A 22,003-nucleotide genomic window follows, 5' to 3' on the forward strand; every position below is an offset into this window, starting at 1 on the left:
TGAAAAAATCCATTCACCTTTATGAGTACCCAAATATATGGACCACCTTCCATTTTGTACTAAATAACATGACCAGATCCGTATCCGGTTTAAATCATAAAAGGATATCCGAATCCGTATGCAACCAAATCTGCATTTAGTATCCAGATCTGCATCACATTCGGATATAGATTCAATCGGTTCGGATATATCCTAACCATTTTGCATTTCTAGATGTGGGTGATGAAGCAAAGGGGAAATGATTGTTGGAAAAGAAAGAATAAGGGATTCTTGTAGTAAAAGTACTACTAATAGTTACAGAAAAAAGAAAAATCCTTGTTGAAAAGATGGATATTTGCTGGAGGAAGGAATAACAAGTAAGCCTCATATCTGATGATACTATTATAAAAACAAGTGTTTTTTAAGGGACAAATATTCCAATAAGAATTTAGTTAGAGATATATCCAAAAAACCCAACTATTATCGAAGGACACTCCACAGTCAAAAGGTACAATCAATAGAAGGATAGATATAAACATCAAAAGAATATTACTAACTTACATCTGATTAAAATTATTTCTGCCTTTATCCCAAGGATATTTTAACTCTGAAAGATACTTAGCTATGATGAAAAGTTCAACATGAACTTGGTCGACGTATCCCTTAATAGTTCTCAGAAGCATAAGGCTATATGTACTGTCATGATAGCCTTTAAAAATGTTTAACTTGCGTTTGTTGCCCTCCCTCACTGTGCATGTGTATTCCAAACAGTTACAAACTTAAGAAAACATACATGTGATCAGAGATCTAGAAAAACTAACAAATAGCATTAAAAGATGAAAGAGGATCCACTTCTAAATTTTAAGGAGTCAAAGAAACTTGTCTTTGTATGCCATAATTGCAAGAACAATAAGAAAAGTTCACAAAAAGCCAATATAAAATAACTAACAAAAGCTATATAATCGAAGGGTAATTTCTGCATTAGGAAAAAATTGCTTAGGCATTTATCCAATGAACAAGTTCAGTACTTCTAGTATTCACAGCTACACCTCCATACTTATCCTAGTTCCTTTTTTGAAGATGAACAAAGAAAGGAAATTAATGAGAAGAATCTTTTTGTGCGATGCAACTACTTGTGATGCAACCATAACATCAGAATAAGTTAAATGTATCTAAAGCAATTACAACAATAATTAATCAAAGAAGGACAACACATAAAAAATAAAAACCCTAGCCTTGGAGTACATTAAGGCAAATGTAATAACAAAATACTTACATTGAAATGTTCCACAAGCTCACGAAGTTCATCTCTCCGTTGAGAAACCTTTCTTCCTATCAAAACAGTAATACAAATGATTTTATATACGAAAAAGAAAAAAGTAGAAAGATGAAGACTTCACAAGAGATGTGCTACAAAAGTGCACAAGGAGCATAAAATTATACACAACTCAAAGAGGAAATACTATTTCCATCTTATTCTTGCAGATACATCAATATCACCAAAGATTACCAGATCAATAATAATCAAAGCATGAAGTTGAGTAAATTGGTAATAGTCAAAAGAGTGACCTATCAAGCTACAAGTTGTATCAAGTTCACCCCCAGAATAATTGTTCATGTGATGCAGTACAAAGATGTATGCTTCAGAAGATAACTTTAGCAAATATTAAAACTTCGAAATAGTAGATTGAGATGTTTTACTACTGGTGTTTAACTTTATAATTATCCTGTAGTAAGAAAGTCATTAACATATAGAATCAAGAAAATTATGCTAAAGAGCAAGACTTTCTCTGTTGATCATATTTGTTCTATTAGACAGAGGTCCATGGTCTCTTACTTTGACCTTGATAATTTTTTCATTTTCCTTGCATTATATTGTTTTGGTTGACATCAATGTTATGAAAAGAAAATTTAATAGCTCTTACATATTTGTATCTAGACATATCTAGTATTTAATTCCTAGAGAAAAGAAATATGATGTCTCACGCAAGTTTATTTTAGTTTACCTTATACTAATCTGGCTTCCACCAAACTTATTATTGTCCCAAAATTTAATATTGTCATGTTTGGTACTCCCTTATTAGATACATTGTATGGCTGGCTACTATGACATGTTCATTTGTGATCTGTGAGTATGAGGCACCTACAGAAACTACAATAGCATGCATTTTGACATGCTTCAATAAAAATATTTTGAGGAATTTTCTTGAAAGTGGGTAGATCATTGGGAGTCCCACCTGATACTCATTTTCGTTTAGTCTGTGGTGGTAATAGGTAAAGAAATAAAAACTGTTGGGATATAAACCGATTAACAAATATAATTTTTATTAGAAGTTCAACAATAGCAGGATGAAAAGATGACTTTTCTTCTGTTTTCTCCAGTCATCCTTTATGATCTTTTTTCATGTACATTTCTTTACTTGTTCCTCTTTTTTCTGGTTTTTTCTATCCTTATTGTTTTTCCTCTTCTTGTAATAGATTCGCTTTCTGGATCACATTATAGGTAATTTATAATTTTGTGTACCCACCCTAAAAACACCTAGCTCTGTCCTTACTATGGCTCGTAATTGCAAATTCAATTAACAAACTACCAAAGTATAAATAGAATGTACAATGGAACAGCTTGAAAAGCAAAGAATCATTAATAACCTTGTCTGTCCTTTAAAACAATGGAATTAGTTGACTCTGTAATCCTGCGTTCTATAATTATTAAATCACCATATGTCTCATGCTTGAAAGCATCTTCACCTTGATTTTTGATTTCCACAGTAACTGAAGAATAACTACAAAATAAAAATAATAAGAACAAATAAGAAACAGTTCATAAGACTTGCTACCAAAAAAAAGATCTTTCACATAATTAGAACCTTAATTAACAATCATTACTTTTAATGATACAGTAATCACATTTTCCATGATACAACAAAAGTAAAAATGAATAAATAATAAGGCTAATTGAATAATAATTTGGAACATAGGTATATAAATATTGAAAAGCTTGCTGCTATTCTTCCTAGAAGACAACAGGTCTTGTGAGCAAGCAAACAAGACTTGCTACATTATGAATCAAAAGAATTGAAACTAAATAAGCTACCAAAACTAAACACTAGAAATAGAAACATAACTCCTATGAGATGGAAAGAAATAACGGAAAATAAAAATAAATAAAATATTGAAAGCCAATCTACAAGAAGCAAGATCCTACGCCCTTTTGTATACGAGAAATGTGTAAACATATGAGCCTTCATTGTACAAAGTCCATGTGAAAATAGTAAGTGTTATTTGTTGATAGTGAAAAGCTCAAATCATGAACTAAATTTTGCACACTAAGGGTCTCTATCACAATGTTCTCATAGCTGGTCTAAGCATCTACTCAGCAGTGGTAAAAACTTATGCATCCCGTTATGACCTAGTGGTACCAATCAAGGTTTTAAATATCGGATACTGGAACAATATCGGACGACCAAAATTCATATAAGATGTCGGATATCAGAGAAATGTCGGGGATATGTGGTAAATATTGGTATGCCATGACGAATGTTTGCATATATACTGTAACTATATAGTATAGCGTGATTCAAACAAACTTAATAAAATCTAAGCATATAAAATATAAATAATATATGTTTAGAGTCACTAATCAACCTTGTAAAATAAAAAAAAAAGTACAAACCAATGTTGCAACATTTCTTTCGATTTTTAGGCCAAAATGTCATTTGATATAATGGGAAAATCATGATATCTCGCCCAAAAATTGCGAAGCAATGTATACTGCTGTGCGATAAGCCATATAAAAGGATACATCGGCTAACATATCGGTTGATATATTAGTCATATCGAAGATATATTGCTCAAAATAGCCAAAAGCGGTAAAGAATATTTAAAGACCATATCGGTTGCGGCAAGCCCTGTAAAAGAATATATCAAACCATGTCAGGAATATTTAAAATAATGGTATCAATGTGTCATTCAGTCCATGGCAGAGCTGGCTTGCACATTTAAGCTTAGATACACTAGCAGCACCTATGCAATGTAAAAAAATTATATTAAAAAGACTACAATTTTTTAACATGTTAGATCAAGCTCAAAAGTACAAATCCACCTAAGATCCAGGCATGCTCAGGTGTTTGATATTGGATAAAGTCGCAATAAGCATGTTTTCCCTTTTTTATCTTTGATATACGCCCTCGAAGTCTACTTTTCTCTTCCTATGTCGTGGATAATAAGGGATCACTTGTGTGCCCAACAACAGTAGTCGATCATTCATCTTCCTTTTTTGCTTTTCCTTTTACAATTGGTCGATGGACAGTAGCAAAATATTGAGCATTGCTTGCTACTCCCTAATACCTTCCTCCTTTTATCATCGTTTTCATGCAAATCTAGTATTTTTTTAAGCTACGCACATTTTAAATTATTGCTTCAAAAGTTGCAGGCTTAGCAGGATATTAGATCTACATATCTTCTTTCTTTTGTGTTGCTCCCCTTTATCCTCTTCCTCCTCTGTATCATAACTTGCTTATTTAGCACAATACTTTTATAATATTAGGTTTTTTAAACATTTAACTTATAAGATGTAGAGATGATTCTCTTCTGTTTCTACCATTCACAACTATGATATTCAATACATGATACTTAATTTTGATTAAGGATCAAAGAAATATGCAGTAAATGATGAGAGTTTATGTCCGCATTCTTATTGAATGTATGAATATGGTCCAAAATACATGAATACCCAATAAAACATTTTCCTATAACCAAACAACCAAGTAACTATGGGGAAATGAAAGTTTCGTGTTGTATTAACACAACAATTTCATTTATATTTGCGGAAGGATCAAGAAGCGATTAAGAGCAATTCTAGGGTTTCAATTCTCTTCGAATCTTCATATCACAATTTAGAATTTACGATCGCGAGGTACAACTTCATGGCGTCTCCGGATCATTTTCTTCGTTTTTTTTTTGGGGTGGGGGGATTTCAATCAAGGGTTTCATTTTTCTATGGCCTAATCTTTGAGTAACTATTGATATGGAAAAGCCCAAGAAATCTTTGGAAAATGGTTTGGATATGAATCTCAATTTGTTAGTGTTTCTTCTCAGCCCAATCAAGCTAGGGTTTCTCAAAAGCCCACTAATTATTTTGAAATACTTAGTTAGAATTCTAGCCCAATTTGAGTCCAATTCTGAGCCTGTTCAAGAACAACCCAATTCTCGGGTTAATCTCAGCCGCTCGTTGATCGGATTTGATGCTCCATGTTTCTATGATTGAAGAAGACAAATGTGTTATGTGTGACAGGGAAGAAAAAAGTCATAATCATTTATTTCTGCATTGTAGTTATGTTCCATCTACATGGAATTCTCTGTTATATAGCTTTCAATTGCAGGAAAAACCTATTGATGTGAGTGACTCATGGTCTGTGTGGAGATTGCAGAAGATTCCCTCGCAAAGTAGAATCCATTAGGTGCAACTATGTTTCCTTCACTATGGAGTATTTGGCATGGAATGAATAGAATAATTTTCATAGTAAATGTTTGCATTACTTAGAGATTCGGACAATGATTTGGAAAAGTCCCACTTTTTATCCTTTAAGTTAGCAATGTTCTAACTCGTTTCAGGTCTAATTTGTCCTACACAAGATGTAGAAGGAGGATCACTCATGAGCTGAACAATGAGGCAAATGGTGGGAGGACTAAATAAGCTGGCGAAGCAATATAGCACGAAGATGTGGGAAATTGAGGGATCAAGAAACTATGGTACTTTGATGTATATATTTTTTGTAGTTGATGTTTTTTAGTATTGTGGTATCTGATGTTACATGCCTTTTATAGATTTTTGGGGAGAGTTAAAGGATGGATGTTTTCGGCTTTTTGTTGAACTGGATGTCATAGCTATCTCTTTGGAGTTAGGGCGATAACTTTCATATTTTCTGTAAAACAACCTTTTGGACAATGTGGGCATGGCTGAGGGGTTCTTTTAAGTCAGCTCCTCATCCTTTTCGTCGAAAAAAACCAAGTAACTTCCACGCAATCAAAGTAAGGTTCAAAATCTCAATACTTCATCATTATCAACAGCTTGCTAGGTGTTGATACTGGGAATTTTGGCAATATCAGGTTGAGTAGCAAATTTTTAGTATGCTAGCTTTAAGAATTAAATTAATCAAAATTTTCCAACATTTGCAAAGGCAACTAAGTAACAAATTCTTCGCATTACTGATGAAGCTTAGATGTGGTGAATATATGCAAAATTTCACAAGCAATATGTTCCTGTGTTAGCCAACATAAGTTTAATGTTTGACCAATTATTGTTTTATCTCCATACCTTTATAGTTTAAAACTCTAGCCTAGCCTTAGTTATTTACTCATCTGTTAACGTTTCTAGTTATTGTGGGTTTATTTGCTACAATTGTATGTTTTAGTACTGAGTTTGAGGTCATATTTATTTGTATGGCATGACATTTGTCTTTTCATGTTAATTAGCATTCTTATATCATGACATTTTTTAATTACTACAACACAATTCCAATTTATTATTTACATATTTATTTATTTTATGCTAACATAAATAAACAAACAGGATAGGCCGAGTATCAAGATACTAATCTACTTACAGATGTTATCAACCAACATGGGCAGCCACCAATTTTTTTAGGTTGTTAGCAGGCTAGAAACCAATGAGATAAGGAGGATTGTTCCAAAGTCAAAGCTTCCCAAAATGTTCCAGTGCTTATCCAATGAGGAATGGATGTCAATATATGCCTTCACATGAACTTTCACTCTACTAGCACCAACTAAAAACTTTAGAATTTCTGAGAAATCCTTTTTCTTTTAGAATTAGCACAATCACAGAATGAAACATTAATAATGAAGCAAAGATATATGGGTAAGATAAGACAAGTCTCCTCATCCATTTAGAATGATGGTAGGCTTTATAGCACATCTCATCGATGACTGTATGCACCAACTTGTAAAAGATGAAATAAGATACAAGCAATCTTCAACAATCTGATGCCTATAATGCGAAACTCCGGCAAAGAGGATTATCTTCACCATTTGCAGTTGAAAGGGTCTTTCCCGTGACAAAGCTAGTGATAATTTAAAAAGGAACTGAAGCTTTCTCTGCTTCCAAGTGAGAATCTGACCTTCCATGCTTCAAAGTCAAACATTTATACTCTCGACAAGAAAGCTAACCTGGAAATTTTGAGGGCTGACAAGGCACTATGTCTAAGGGCCAATACCAAATATATCTGGAGTGAAGTTACTTGAACTATTAGTTAAAATCGATTTATGACTCCTATTATAGTGAGAACTCAAATACTAGCCAACTGTATCACAACAAAGGTTCACATTGACAAGAAGTTGGCTTCCCTTATTCACCTACCTGTCAATATCATTGTGTAAAATGAGGAGGAAAAACATATTGCCTCCATCAGCATGAGAAGCAGCATCAAGTGTGAAAAGATGATAGAAAAAAATCCAATAATAACATCTCCGTTGAGCGTTTGACAAAAAAATTATAGGAATTTACTGAATTCAGAAAGCCTTGAGTTGTCATAGGAATTTAAAAAATAAAATAAAAATAGCAACTTCACTTTATAATTGCAATTTACTCCATTTCCTGATTTTCCCCTATCTTACTTCCTCTCATCTTTCTCATGTAACCAAACAAGTACACGCTGGATTCAACTAAGCAAGTAAAAAAAAAGCTACATTTTTTCTCGCTTTGAACTCTAAATATAGCAAATTGAAACTTACCTGCAGCCAGTTTTGATGAAATCCTTGAGAGTAGCTGCCCTTTGCGTTCCTCTAGCCCGACAACCAAACGCAACGCAAAGCGCAGTCAATATTGCGCTCTTGCCACCTAACGCAAAAGAAAAACAAAGCAATCTCAACAAAAGAAAGAATCGTTAGGGTTAGGGTTTCCAATAGAGCGCGTACTCCCGTTCTGTCCAGTGATGAAGTTAACCCAGTCGTCGAACTCGATGTGGAGGCTGCTATGGCACATAAAATTCTCGAGTCGGATCCTCGATATGATTCCAGCTCCTGACGCCGATGGATTCCGACGAGGCTCGGTGTAAACCCTAGAATCTGACATTGGGGATTAAAGAGATGAAGGTTGATTCTTGGGGGAGACAGAGAGAAGAGAGAGAAGAGGAGAATTTGGGGGGAAAGAGGAGAGAAATCCCGCCAAAAATCGAGTAGGGATTTAGGCGATGCCTCTTAAAATCGTAGGAGCAGGGTTGTGATCGGGTCACTCGGGCTTGCGAGCAAGGTACTGTTTTAAACGGGTTCATTGTGGGTCGACCCGATCGGCAAAGTCGAAATATGTCTGTGACCACAACACAAAAGGGTTAATTGCGAATAGCCCCCTCGTTCTAAAAAGAAGTGGTTGATTGCACTTTAATGTCCAGTTGTTTCTTCAACTTTGTACTTGAATGGCCCAGGTTGTAAATTGAGGCACCTAAATACCCTAAAGTCTCTAAATATAGCAAGTTGGTGCATTTTGAAATTTGTAATGTTATTAAAACGTTAGAATTTTTCTGGAATATTCTTGTGTGACATGTCACATGGCATTCTGGGGTCATTTAAGTGCAACAATCTAAGACAAGGATCGTTTAACTATAAAGTTTGTGAAACAATAGATAATTTATGTTTAATTAACCGAACAAGATTTAGCAATCAGGAGTGTTCCCTCACCAATGGAACTATAGGGACTCTACGTGCATCGTCAAATTTTTTTAATGATTTAGAGTCAAAAAAATCAGTCAATGGTATATTTGCACAATGGAACTATAAGAGGGTCTATTCGCGATTGGTTGATACTATAGGGGGTTTCTTTGCAATTAACCCAAAAGAAGGATTTTCGATATGAATTTGAAACCTAGGTATCAAAGGCATTCATGATTCATTTTTAAGTAGGCTGCTTGTCTACCAACTATGCCAAGTGTTTTAAGAGAATATTTACAGTGAACAATATTGGAAGACGCAACATAGACAATTTTACTCCAAAATTTCGTGACAATTGAGCAGACAAAGGTAATAGTACCACAGTTTGTTATTTATGCACTGTTATTTATGCACTATCTAATCTATCTAATCTTATACTATATACTATTAAAAATGGTGTAGGATGTTAAAATATTTTCTTTCAAAAATACCCTATAAAACTCATACTTGCATCCATAAAATACAAGTACGTATTCATCAAACACGCATGCATGCACAAACTATACTCTTTCAAATCAAACACATGCATACATATACATGTATGCAAAAAGTATACCCCCTAGCTCGTTAAAATATTTTATTCTGAAAAAGCCCCCAAAAACTCATACGTGCATGCATCCACAAAACAAATGCATGCATTTATAAAAGGCTTGCATGCATGCATAAACTATACCCTTTCAAATCAAACACATACATGCATAAATTCTATCCCTTCAAATTCTTCTCATAACCTCCAATCTTATTAAATCTCATGATCTCCACTTTCTAATACCCCTTAATTCTATCGATTAATCTCCATCAATAACCTATTAAATTCCATATTAACCTATCAACCTCCAGTACTACCTATTAATTAATACTCCCGTTATAATGATTTGAGAAACCAGCTATAGATTTAACCTTCAACAAAAACATCACACAGTACTCATGTTATTGCTCCTCCCAAAAATTTTGATTCATGGTTTATCTTTCTAAGCAGTCGTACATGTTTATTTTCGTAAAAGTTCTTTTAGAGAGTAATTAAGATATCAGCAATAGAGAATCAACGCTCTCACATAATTAGATGCTCGCACTACCCTAGACCCCTTTCAAATATCATGGAATATTTGCTTTTGAGTTTTCAAATTTTTTCCCCCTTTAAATTGTTCATATCTATGATTCCTGGAAACCCATTTGAACTCATGCAAGGAAACAAGCAGTTGGGCTATGGCTCCGTCGACCCGAGACAGCTTGTCCATAGTATGACACCTTTCATCGTTGAATTTAGTTTATGATATTAATAAATTTAATTTTTAGACTGAAGAGTTCATAGTTTTTCTAATTGTTATTCAAGACTAAGAAGTTGTAGAATAACGGGATGATCAAAGCTACCTACCACCAGTAGAAATCTGTGCATCCTAGACGGAATTTTTTTCGTCTATACTAGACGGAATAAATCTGTCTAGAATGTTATATGATGGAATTTCCGTCTAGAATAGTATACTAGACAGATTTTATTAACTATTTATAATTATTTGTGTCCTAAACGAGAATTTCCGTCAAGATAGCTTCCTAGACGGAAAAAAAAATCTTAAATTTTATTTTCGCGGCTTCAAATTTTGAAACCCCACGGCTCCAAAAATTTCCCCCTTACATATCAAAAAACTCCCTCAAAATCTTCATCCCCCTCTTCCAAACCTTGAGTTTCCCTCCTCCCCGTCGCCGGCCGCATCTCCCTTTCATAGTCGGCGTCTACGTCCGCAACGGCGCCAACCCCCTGTTTGAACCCGTCGTGGGCCAGCACTTCTTCGACGGCGACGGGATGGTACGATTTCAACGGGCTCCGACGACCTTTCCGTACCAGGTCCCGATAACGGGCTCCGACGACCTCGAGACCGTCAGGAGGTACGATTTCAACCCTGTTTATCTGAAAAGAATTTAATGTTATATTTCTTCTCAAATCTTTCATCTCAAACAAATATCGTCCCCGCCTCTGTATATCCCTATCATTTTCTACATCTCCTTGAATCTCTTCAACTGCGCCAAACTCAATACGGAAACTATTGGAAACCCATCAGAAACCTCCTTATGTAATTCTTGCAAAATGTGGTCTTTTGACTTTGCACTTAGGGTATTTGATGAAATGCCTGAGAAGGATGTACAGGAATACTTAGCAGTTGGTGGGTAACGGGGATGAGTTGCATGAGTTTGTTGGTTCTTCTCTGTGTTTGATTTGATTAAGTGCTAGATGTCTTGGGTTTGAGCAGACGAAAGTTCAATTTCTTATTACTACGTTCTTTTAGGGCCTGTTCGTTTGCCTAAAAAAAAGAGGGAAATCAAAGAAATGGAAAACTATTAAAATGAAGAATTGTTTTTGGAGTGTTTGGTCGGCTGAAAAAGAAGGAAATCAAAGAAATGAAATTGAAATGATGTTAGTTGTCACCTTATTATTGGATGATGTTTGTGATTTTTTAAGAAAACTAGTTTTGGAGTGTTCGGTTGGCGAAAAAAAATAAGGAAATGAATTATAAGAAACCTATTTCCTGTAGTTTCTTGTTTTCTTTTGTTCGGTTCATTCTTAAAAATAAGAAATGAAATGAGATGAGATGAGTTGTCATTGTATTATTGGGTGATGTGAAGAAAGATTAAGAAAAGTGTTTTCATAACTTTTTGGGATGAAAATGAAGAAATGAAATGTTAATGAGATGAGGTGAATTGTTATAATATTTTATTGGATGATGTGGGTGATTTGAAATGATGAGAAGAGATGAGTTGAGTGATGTTTGGATGAAAATAATATTTTATTAGATGTGATGGATGAGTTGTTAGATGAAAATAATATTTTATTAGATGTGATGGATGGGTGGTTAGATGAAAATCATATTTTATTAGATGATGTGGATGAGTTGTTGGATGGAAATAATATTTTATTGGATGTTGTGGGTGAGTTTTAGGGATGAAAATGGAGGAAATGGTGAGTTTTGAGATTTTCACCATTTCCATTTCCATTTCTTGGTTTTTAGAAAACAAACGAACAGGCCCTTAATATATTGGATGTCATGTACAATTCATCACTTATGTAACTGACTATTTCTGATCCTTATCATGGGTCTGGTCAAGCCATGGGTCTGGCTTTCTCAGTACCAGAGGGTATCAAGGTTCCATCAAGTCTAGTCAAGATGGACAGTGCAGGTCAATTCATCATTTGTGTTCTTACATAATTGTGAGCTAAATGCTTTTCCGTTATCTATTGTTTGATTTGGTTGAATTATCTTGTATATGGTTTTCTGTGTTTCTGGTCCTCATCTTTTTCCACCATGAGAGACATTGTTTTAACATTTTCGTGGATTTGTTTTTTTTTTTGGGTCTAATTCCTTCTTTTCATGTCCCTAATGTGAATTTACCCCAAGAAATTCTTTTAGGGCTTGTTTGGATTGAGGGGAACGAGACATTCCACATTTTGGCTGACCTGTTTGCATATGTACAAACAATAGTTATGCTGCATCTCATTATTCTAGAAACAATGTATACATTCTCTTCTCTCCAATCAAGACTATCCGTAAAAAATGCTTAAATTTGAAGGGGGAAAAGAAATGGGTTGATAGAGGACTGTTTGGTCTAATTAATGGCCAGCATTAAGGATCTTGATCCTATATTTCTAGGAAATGTCCTTCAAAGTTGCTTTAGACTGCTTCTGACTTTGATAATATTTTCATGTAGGGTGTTCTTCTACTCAACACTGTCCTAACAGGTATATACCTTAGACCATCTCCAATAGTGTATAATTGGGTGAATTATTTGCTCCAGCAAAGAATAATTGTAAAGGTGAAGTGATGTGGCTTTTGGAGGGAATTATTCAATAAATCTAGAATTATTGTAGTGAAAAGCAATCAAATCGCGCCATGTGTCATTGTAAAAGCAATTGTTTGCTGCTGGAGTGCTCATTTATCCGCGGGAGAAAACACAAAGGAGGTGAGGTGCAATCGCGACATGTGGCGGCTTCGTGTTGGTTGATGCATTTTTCTTTTCCACCCTCTTTTTAAATGGTATTTTTTACAAATAAATTGATCAAATTTAAAAAAAATTCACCATTAATTTTCTTTTTTCGAGATCTATAAATAGAGACCAACTTTGCTTCATTTGGACACAAAAATTTTTTAAGTATTTTCTCCAAAATTTCTTTCTTCCTCCAACTTCTTTGCTCTCTTTCAAAATTCCTCCAACTTCTTTGCTCTCTTTCAAAATTCCTCCAACTTCTTATTTTAATCGTCCCCCAACTTATATGTTTCCTAACCAACCTCAAAATTCCAATAATCAACGTCCTGAAAATCTTCAAAACATGCCATCCAATTTTCAGATGCCGTATATGATGCCATCTAATTTTGGTATGCAATATCCTTATAATTTCCCTTATATGGAATATGGGCAACAAACTGAGTTTGGTGGAAGTAATTATGGTGGTTTCTCCAATATCAATAATCAAAACACCGAGCAAGTTACTCCTCATTTTAGCAGTGGATCAACAGATGTACCCGAGTTTTCCACTCAAATATCTCTTGGAAGTGCTGGTGATGACACACCACATAGTTTTTTGCCCCAAACACAGAAAAATACTTCTAAATCTAGTTATTCGGTTTGGAGTGTCGAGCAAAACAAACTACTTTTAACTAGTTATTTTCACTTCAGTAATGATAGTGAATTGGGTAGTGGCCAAAAGGGTGACACTTTTTGGGGTAAAACTGTTGCTTACTTGAATGAGCATTCAACAACTGGCCCTCATAGGAGTCAACAACAATGTAAAAGCCATTACAGTGATCTCAACAAAAAAATTGGTAAGTGGGTTGGTGTATACAGAAAAGCATTAGCAGAGAGGCGTAGCGGTTGGTCAGACGACAACTACATAGCAAGAGCTCAAGATTTGTTTGTTGAAGAAACTAAAAAAAACTTTGCTTTGCTTGAAGAATGGAAGTTGGTTCGTAATGAACCAAAATATATGGTTGGATCTGGTGCATCTCAAAGTAGTGGAAGTAAAAGGAAGAGTAGCGGGGAAGGTGATATCTCATGCTCATCAGTTCCTTCTTTTGTACGCCCAGAAGGTAGAGACACGACAAAGAAAAAAGCTAAGGGCTCCTCTAGAAGATCGAAACTTGTTATTGAGGAGGAATACTCTAAGATAGAGTCTGAACGCCAGGAGCTAAAAGAAATGAAGGAACAACAGATGAAGATGATGCAAGAAGTTGCAACAGCTCAAAAGGAGGCAGCATGTGCTCAAAAGGAGGCAGCACGTGCTGAAAAAATGAAAATGTGGATGGACCTTAATCAGAGAAATCAAAGAAATGCATTGGACGAGTATGAGTATAAACTGCTTAACATGCTACAGATCGAATTGTTTGGCCTTTAAGTTTATCTGTTTGAGAGTTCATCTTTTACAATTCCAAGAATAAATGTAATGTGTGTTGTTTAGTATGATGTTAAGAGTGTATTGTCTGAGTATGATGTCTGAGTGTATTGTTAGAATGTGATGTCTGAGTGTATTGTTCAATAAAATGCATCTTGGTTCCTGCAAACAATTCCTTTGTATGTAAGTCATTTGAAATTTGAAAAGCAAAGCTCAACTATGTTGTACGTAAAAGTCCAAACATATGATCTCTGCACATTACAAACAAACCTTATCTCTTGAACATATCAAAAGCAATGTTGCTTCACATGTGATCTCTGCACACTACAGTCCAAACCTTATCTCTTGAACATCTCAAAATCAATGTTGCTTCACATGTGATCTCTGCACACTACAATCCAAACCTTATCTCTTGAACATCTCAAAATAAATGTTGCTTCACATGTGATCTCTGCACACTACAGTCCAAACCTTATCTCTTGAACATATCAAAAGCAATGTTACTTCACATGTGATCTCTGCACACTACAGTCCAAACCTTTTCTCTTGAACATCTTAAAATCAATGTTGCTTCTCTGCACACTACAATCCAAACCTTATCTCTTGAACATCTCAAAATAAATGTTGCTTCACATGTGATCTCTGCACACTACAATCCAAACCTTATCTCTTGAACATCTCAAAATAAATGTTACTTCACATGTGATCTCTGCACACTACAGTCCAAACCTTATCTCTTGAACATCTCAAAATCAATGTTGCTTCACATGTGATATCTGAAAATCTAAGATTGGGTAATATAAATACCACTTGGATATTGAACTTATTACACATCACTTCATTACCAATTTCATCTACACAATTATTACTTAGATGAATCCACCCCCATACGAGTTTAACTTAGAGGAACTCCAAAAATAATGTGATTTGGAGGAATCTTTACTCAAACGCCAACAACAGTTACTTGAAGAGTTACAAGCTGCAAGTAATCGATCCCATAAGAGGACATACATAGAGAGAAACCATGAAGCTGCCCATCAAAGGCTGATGAAAGACTACTTTGTCGAATCTCCCACATACACCGACCACCAATTTCGTCGGAGATACCGAATGCAACGACCACTATTTCTACGAATTGTAAATTCTCTCTCAAATTATGACACGTATTTCACTCAGAGGAGAAATAGTGTTGGAAAGCGTGGTTTATCGCCAATTCAAAAGTGTATTGCTGCTATACGCATGTTAGCATGTGGTGTTGCAGCTGATGCTTGTGACGAATACGTAAAGATTGGAGAAACCACTGCAGTAGAGTGTGTCAGCAAGTTTTCTGAAGGTATTGTGGCCATATTTGAGAATGACTATTTGAGAAGGCCGAATGAGGAAGACCTCCAACGACTACTAAAAGTAGGCGAAGAACGCGGTTTTTCGGGAATGATTGGAAGTATTGATTGCATGCATTGGCAATGGAAAAATTATCTTAAGGCTTGGCAAGGTCAATTTACCAGTGGACATAAAGGCACAACAACAGTAATACTCGAAGCGGTTGCTTCTTATGACTTGTGGATATGGCATGCCTTTTTTGGATTGCCAGGTACATTGAATGATATAAATGTGCTTGAAAGGTCACCTGTCTTTGATGACATTGAGGCAGGTAAAGCTCCGCATGTGAACTTCACTGTGAATGGTCATCAATACAATTTGGCATACTATCTTGCTGACGGAATCTATCCCAAATGGCTTGTCTTTGTCCAATCATTTCAATATCCCCAAGGCGAAAAAGCGAAATTGTTTGTAAAACAACAAGAATCTTGTAGGAAGGATGTGGAACGTGCATTTGGGGTTCTCCAAGCACGTTTTGCTATAATTCGTCAACCAGCTAGAATGTGGGATTTGAATGTCTTATCAAAAATTATGAGAGCGTGTATTATTTTACAAAATATGATAGTGGAGGATGAACAAGATACTTATAGTCGAAACTGGGAGAACGTTGCCTTTGAACCATCAAGCATTGCTAGCTCGAGCTCATCATTTGATTACCAAACACAAACGTTACCTCAGTTTGAAGTGCATGTTCAAGGTAGGTCCGAATCAGATATTCATACTAGATCTGAACTCCGAGATAGGGCCAAACATCTTCAATTGAAGGAGGATCTTGTCGAGCACATTTGGCAAAAGTTTGGAGCAACCGCAATTTAATTTTCAACTTTCGATTTTAATTTTGTCAAATTTTAGTTTGTTTTGTGTGTTTTTAATAAATTGTACTGTTGATTTATCTACATCAATAAAATCTTGTCTTGTTTTTAATATTGTAATAATATTTGATAAATATCAAAATTAAATAATTATAAATAAAAAAAATAAAAAATAAAAATATTATTATTATAATAATATTAATTATAATACATATATCACATATGAAAAAATATAATATAATAAAATATATGATGGGGAGTGATGAGGAGAGATAGAAAAGTGAATTATTTCCTAAATTATCCTCTATTGTGGAGTGTATGTGATAGTGAAGACATTTGATAATGTGGCAGGTTATGTGGAAGGGGATAAAGTGAATTTGAATTGTCCCCTATTGGAGATGGTCTTATACACGCTTTAATATATCATTTAAATGTAGCACCCTCCTCCTTCTCTCCCTTCTAATTTGCGTTTAATATATCATCCATCTATAAAGGAATTCACTTGTAATTTCACATTTTTCTTTTTTTTTTTCAGTTAACTTTGTGATGGATCGAATAGCAAATAGACCCAAAGGCTTTGCTTTTCTTCGTTATGCCACCGAATCAAAACTTTGTTAGCTTGGAGTGCTCGAGGGCACTACCGTCGCCGCACGTCCTTTTGGTGAATGTATTATTTATGTATACAACTTATATAAACAATTTATGTATCGCTCTAGTATTTTGGTGAATGCATTATTTGAATATAATTAGATTGTGTTTGATATGAATGTGATTTGGTGTTGTGCAATATTGTGCACGTTTATAAACCGTGCAGAATAGATTCCAAAAAAATTGTTGCATCCGTCTAGGAAGCTTCCTAGACGAATTTTTTTGTCTAGGATACTTCCTAGACGGTTCTACGTTCCGTCTAGAATATTTCGTATAGGAAGCAGCCTAGACGGAAATTTCGTCTAGAATACTGCATTCTAAACAAAAACATACTGGACGTACATCGTAGACATAATTTCATCTGGATAGTTTTCTTAGACGGAAATTTAAGTTTCCTAGACGAAATTTTCCATTTAGGATGCCTCATTTTGTACCAGTGTACATTTGAAGCAGCACCTTGAGTTCTCAATGTCCCTTAATTGGTTATCTCTAACTACCATCATTAGCCTACAATTTTCAAATTAATGTAAACATTTTACTTTGTGTTTACCTCATGAGCTTCCTTAAATGCATGTTGATATTGGTGCTTTGTATCTCACGATCAGTTGCATTTTTATCATCTGATGCGAGCAACTAATTCAACAACCATTAGACAGGTTCCAGTCTGGTATATCTTACAAGTGTTAGAACATTGTCCGGGTAGAACATTGTTCATGAAATTGTCACGCCCTGCTCATGGGTAATGACCTGATAGGTAGAATATTCATAGAACAAAAAATATAAAATGTTCTACAAATATCATGTAACATGTTTTGTTGTACATTCACAACCACTCATAACACAAATATACATGAAATTACATGTCTCATCACAACAACAACATCACAGCAAAATATCAAAGCAAGAACAAGAAGAGATATATCAATTGTTAAAAGTTTCAAATCTACTAGATTGATAAACTTCAATATCTAAAAATAAATACAAGACTTGTCTCAAACACGACCATCAAATGCTAGATAAAATCTCTAGAGATAATATCACAAAGTATCTACTAAAACTAAATAAGTAATCTAATTATTGTTTGTTGCCACTATTGCATGGCACAACTACTTCCTCATAACCTGCTTTTTTGGATATGTTTGGTCTGCTATAGTCAGACTCACTTTATTACTTGAAGAAGGGGATCCATAAAAGGGTTAGACGTAATGTCTCAGTGATGAATATTTTAGAAACTGCAAGAATCAAGGGTTAGCTACAAAAATATAATGATAATATCCTTATCAGCTAGATAAGAATAAAATAAGAATCAACTGGAATGATCATAAGTCTTAGATGGATAATGCATGTAGTATTGTGTACAAAATGTATATAAAAAACATAAACAATTTATTAGAGAAAATAATTACATTCTTATTTGGATATGAAATGATTGAGTCTATCCAGTTAAGATGGTTACACATATAACTCATATTAATCAAATAGGCACTCATATCAGAGTCCTCTGGTCAATTAACCAACCTTAAATCGATATTTATCTCAAGCATAAAAATCTAGTTAGTGCATTAAAATTTAATTTGTCCACATAGTTTTATGCATTAAAATCCAAATCCTATGACAACCTTACACAATCTAGTTAGTGCTAACCAGAACGGTCTAGGCTAGCAATAAGCTACCTCGTTGACTCATGTATTAGGTCTGAAGAGGGGAAATAATTTTTTTTTTTGTTATTGTAAAAGTAAAATTTTACAATATTTGGAAGACCTTCTCAAAAAGTAGCCCTCCTATCACCAAAAGAGGATTTACAAAAAATTTTACATCCATAACCCTCACTCTCTACCCCTATTTTTTATAGATTACATAAACCAATATGAGTCCTTGGATCAAACTTGTCCCCTAAGACATACAATTTTAGCATTTGATTTGTTTATGTTGATTGGATATCAATATCTGTATCAATACATGTATTGATACTATCAATACAAGTATCGATAGTAGTATCCACACATGTATTGATACTAGTATTGATATGAGTATTGATAGTAGTATCGATACCAGTATCGATAGTACTATCAATACAATTTTTAACAATAGTATCAATACCATGATAAATACCCAGTTCTCTCCTGTCACGATTTTTGTTGAAATTCTCTTAGGCTCTTTTCAGTTGGGTTTCTCTCAGCTTTTTTTGGGCTTCAATAAGAGATTTTTTGGGGTTGAGATAATCTTTATTTGAGCTCTTATTTACTTTCTTTATTTTTCCTTACAAAATATGATAAAAATATAATATTAGTCACTTATTTGCATGAAACTTATTTGAAATATAAGTATAAAAATATAATAAACCATGATAATCAAGGACTAACTAAATCGAAACACTCTGTACTCTAGGATACATGTCTCTACACACATTTACATATACTAAGATTATGGTGCAAGTCCTAACAAGTCACCTTTAGCACTGTTTAATTTATAATGATGTTTACATTATCGTTCATTCGCTTTGACGTGAGTTTTATGTTCATTTAATAATGTGTTGAGTTATTCTGATCAAAACATTCGATATATTGTGTAGATATCTCATAGGACTACAGCTACATCATCAAATAATCTCATACTCTCTTATACATCGTTTAAAAATAAGCATATAGTATAAATAGACCAAACTATGTATTAAATGAAAGATAATATCAAATAGAACAAACCACACAGCTGAAAATATGCTCAGACATCCAAATTTTCTCAACCAGACGTCTATGCAAAAATCTAGACGTCTCTGCTAACAATATAAAGAAATTAGGTTTTTGTTAAACCTGACTTAGACATTTGATTTCAAACTGAACCGTTAAAACCAGACCAGACGTCTAGTCATCCTTATTAGACGATTAATTTCCTAATGTTCTATATGATTTCATCTTATTTCCACTATTTTTTCATCATTTCATCTCCATCTTCTCGTAACTCCTTGAATGTATTTACGGAACTAATACAACATATTTCCATACTTTTCCCAAGATCAAAAACAATGCCTACACATAATTTTTTCAATGTTTTCCAATTTTATCAATCATGTAGAGATTAAAACTTAACAGATCTTATATTAACTCATTCAAATCATTTGGAAAACAAATAAAAACCCTAATACGATTTGTATGAATTTCTAGGGTTTATATCAAATTCAAAGAAAAGATAGATCAAGAATAACCCCATAAGGTTAAGAACAAGTAGAGAAACCCTCTCCAGAATTGAAGATCACGTTCTCATGCCAATTCTCCTCTCTTACTGGTCATCCTCTGCTGTAGAATTTTTGCTCCAGAGATTACTGTTAGATCTACATCATAAAACTTGAAATCTAAAACCATATAGCCATGATTAATTCAAAGAGATTAACAAAAATCTAAAAGAGCGGAAGCTTATACCTGAATCCATTGCTTGATCTTGATTTTGGGTTTTGGATCTTCTAACCTTAGGGTTTTCTCTTTAGCCGAATTTCTCTCTTAGATGGGGGTGAAGAGAATTAGAGAATGTAGTTAACCCTAGATTAGGGACCATAACCCCTTATTTATAGATGTTGTACTTTTGTAATTTAGCCCCTCAATAAATCACAATTACAACCTGGTATCTGCACATATAACCCCATGATTATATTTAAATACCCATTAACCCAACTTAATTGATCACTTTAGTGGGTTATCCTGAAAGATAGCAATACACATTGATTAATCATATGTGCCCACAAATAGATTTATTAGATTAAATCCAACAATCTCCCACTTGGGCACCATATGATTCCTTAAATTGTGTATAACCTTATGAGCTCAAAAATTGCTATCACTGAAAAAGTATTTCCGAACAATCTCGTCCATTGACTATATCAATATAGGATCAAAGCGGCCTTCGTCACATTTATCGTGACTCGACCCATCAATGGTCACATATACCAATACAATCAAACGACATAGATCAATCATGGATGTGCAGCATGAAAATTACATGCAATGTGATCAGTACATGTCTATTTTCAACTGGTCCTCCTTAGTGAGGTCAAAACCAAACATAATGTAACAGAGTGTCTTTATTCTGATCATTATTCTGATCAGACAATACAACCAAACATAAAGCACCACAAATACAAACTCCCACTAAAACATAATATCCTCAAATAATACCACACCCATATGAGCAGTATGCTCATGAAAGACCTTAGGTGGCAATCCCTTAGTAAGAGGATCAGCTATCATGGAGTTTGTCCCAATGTGCTCTATGGATATCTGTCCACTCTGTACCCTTTCTTTCACAACCAGGAACTTAATGTCAATATGTTTTGACTTAGTTGAGCTCCTGTTGTTATTGGAATACATTACTGCAGATTTATTGTCACAATATAACCTTAGTGGTCTTTCAACATTTTCCAAAATGCGCAGTCCCGTGACAAAATTTCGCAGCCATATTCCCTGATTGGATGCCTCATAGCAAGCTACAAATTCTGCTGCCATAGTGGAGGAAGCTACTAGTGTTTGTTTGACACTTTTCCATGATATAGCTCCTCCTGCTAACATATAAATGTAGCCTGATGTAGACTTCCTGCTATCTTGGCATCCAGCAAAATCAGAGTCCGAATACCCAATGACCTCTAATTTCTCTGATTTTCTGTATGTGAGCATGTAATCTTTTGTTTTCTGAAGATACCTCATAACCCTTTTGACTGCTATCCAATGATCCATACCAGGGTTGCTTAAGTATCTGCCTAACATCCCAACAATGTACGCAATATCCGGACGCGTACATACCTGAGCATACATTAGACTTCCTACAGCCGAAGCATAAGGAATCTTCTGCATTTCCTGAATTTCAAGGTTACCTTTAGGGCACTGATTGAGACTAAACTTGTCTCCTTTAGCAACAGGGGTGTCACCTGGTCTGCAATCTTGCATGCCAAACCTTTTAAGTACCTTATCGATATAGCTCTTTTGTGATAATCCAAGAATACCCCGAGAGCGATCTCGATGTATCTGGATCCCTAATATAAAAGAGGCGTCCCCAAGATCTTTCATCTCAAAATTCTTTGATAGAAATCTCTTGGTTTCGT

At 34.6% G+C, this 22,003-nt stretch overlaps 3 protein-coding genes across 3 annotated transcripts in view; 2 read left to right on the forward strand and 1 right to left on the reverse strand.

Moving 5' to 3' along the window:
• LOC109837106 (structural maintenance of chromosomes protein 6B-like) overlaps positions 1 to 8,223 on the reverse strand; it is a 42,176-nt gene extending 33,953 nt beyond the window's left edge. Inside the window, exons 1-4 of the mRNA XM_020405195.1 lie at positions 7,912 to 8,223; positions 7,729 to 7,834; positions 2,629 to 2,762; positions 1,256 to 1,311 (exon numbers count right to left, since the gene is read on the reverse strand). Coding sequence (XP_020260784.1) covers positions 1,256 to 1,311; positions 2,629 to 2,762; positions 7,729 to 7,834; positions 7,912 to 8,068 — 453 coding nt within the window. The 5' untranslated portion in view covers positions 8,069 to 8,223. The remainder of the gene's footprint in view (positions 1 to 1,255; positions 1,312 to 2,628; positions 2,763 to 7,728; positions 7,835 to 7,911) is intronic.
• On the forward strand, positions 13,037 to 14,080 carry LOC109838450. Its single transcript, XM_020406896.1, has one exon. It carries the CDS (start codon positions 13,037 to 13,039, stop codon positions 14,078 to 14,080), a length of 1,044 nt encoding a protein of 347 aa, XP_020262485.1.
• On the forward strand, positions 15,188 to 16,273 carry LOC109838451. Its single transcript, XM_020406897.1, has one exon. The coding sequence runs from the start codon at positions 15,188 to 15,190 to the stop codon at positions 16,271 to 16,273; it is 1,086 nt and encodes a 361-aa protein (XP_020262486.1).

This window comes from Asparagus officinalis, chromosome 4, assembly GCF_001876935.1.
Source record: "Asparagus officinalis chromosome 4, Aspof.V1, whole genome shotgun sequence".
Lineage (NCBI taxonomy): Eukaryota > Viridiplantae > Streptophyta > Magnoliopsida > Asparagales > Asparagaceae > Asparagus > Asparagus officinalis.

Coding starts and splice junctions, on each gene's coding strand:
- LOC109838450 (XM_020406896.1), top strand. CDS start 13,037: ATGCCGTATATGATGCCATCTAATTTTGGTATGCAATATCCTTATAAT.
- LOC109838451 (XM_020406897.1), top strand. CDS start 15,188: ATGCAACGACCACTATTTCTACGAATTGTAAATTCTCTCTCAAATTAT.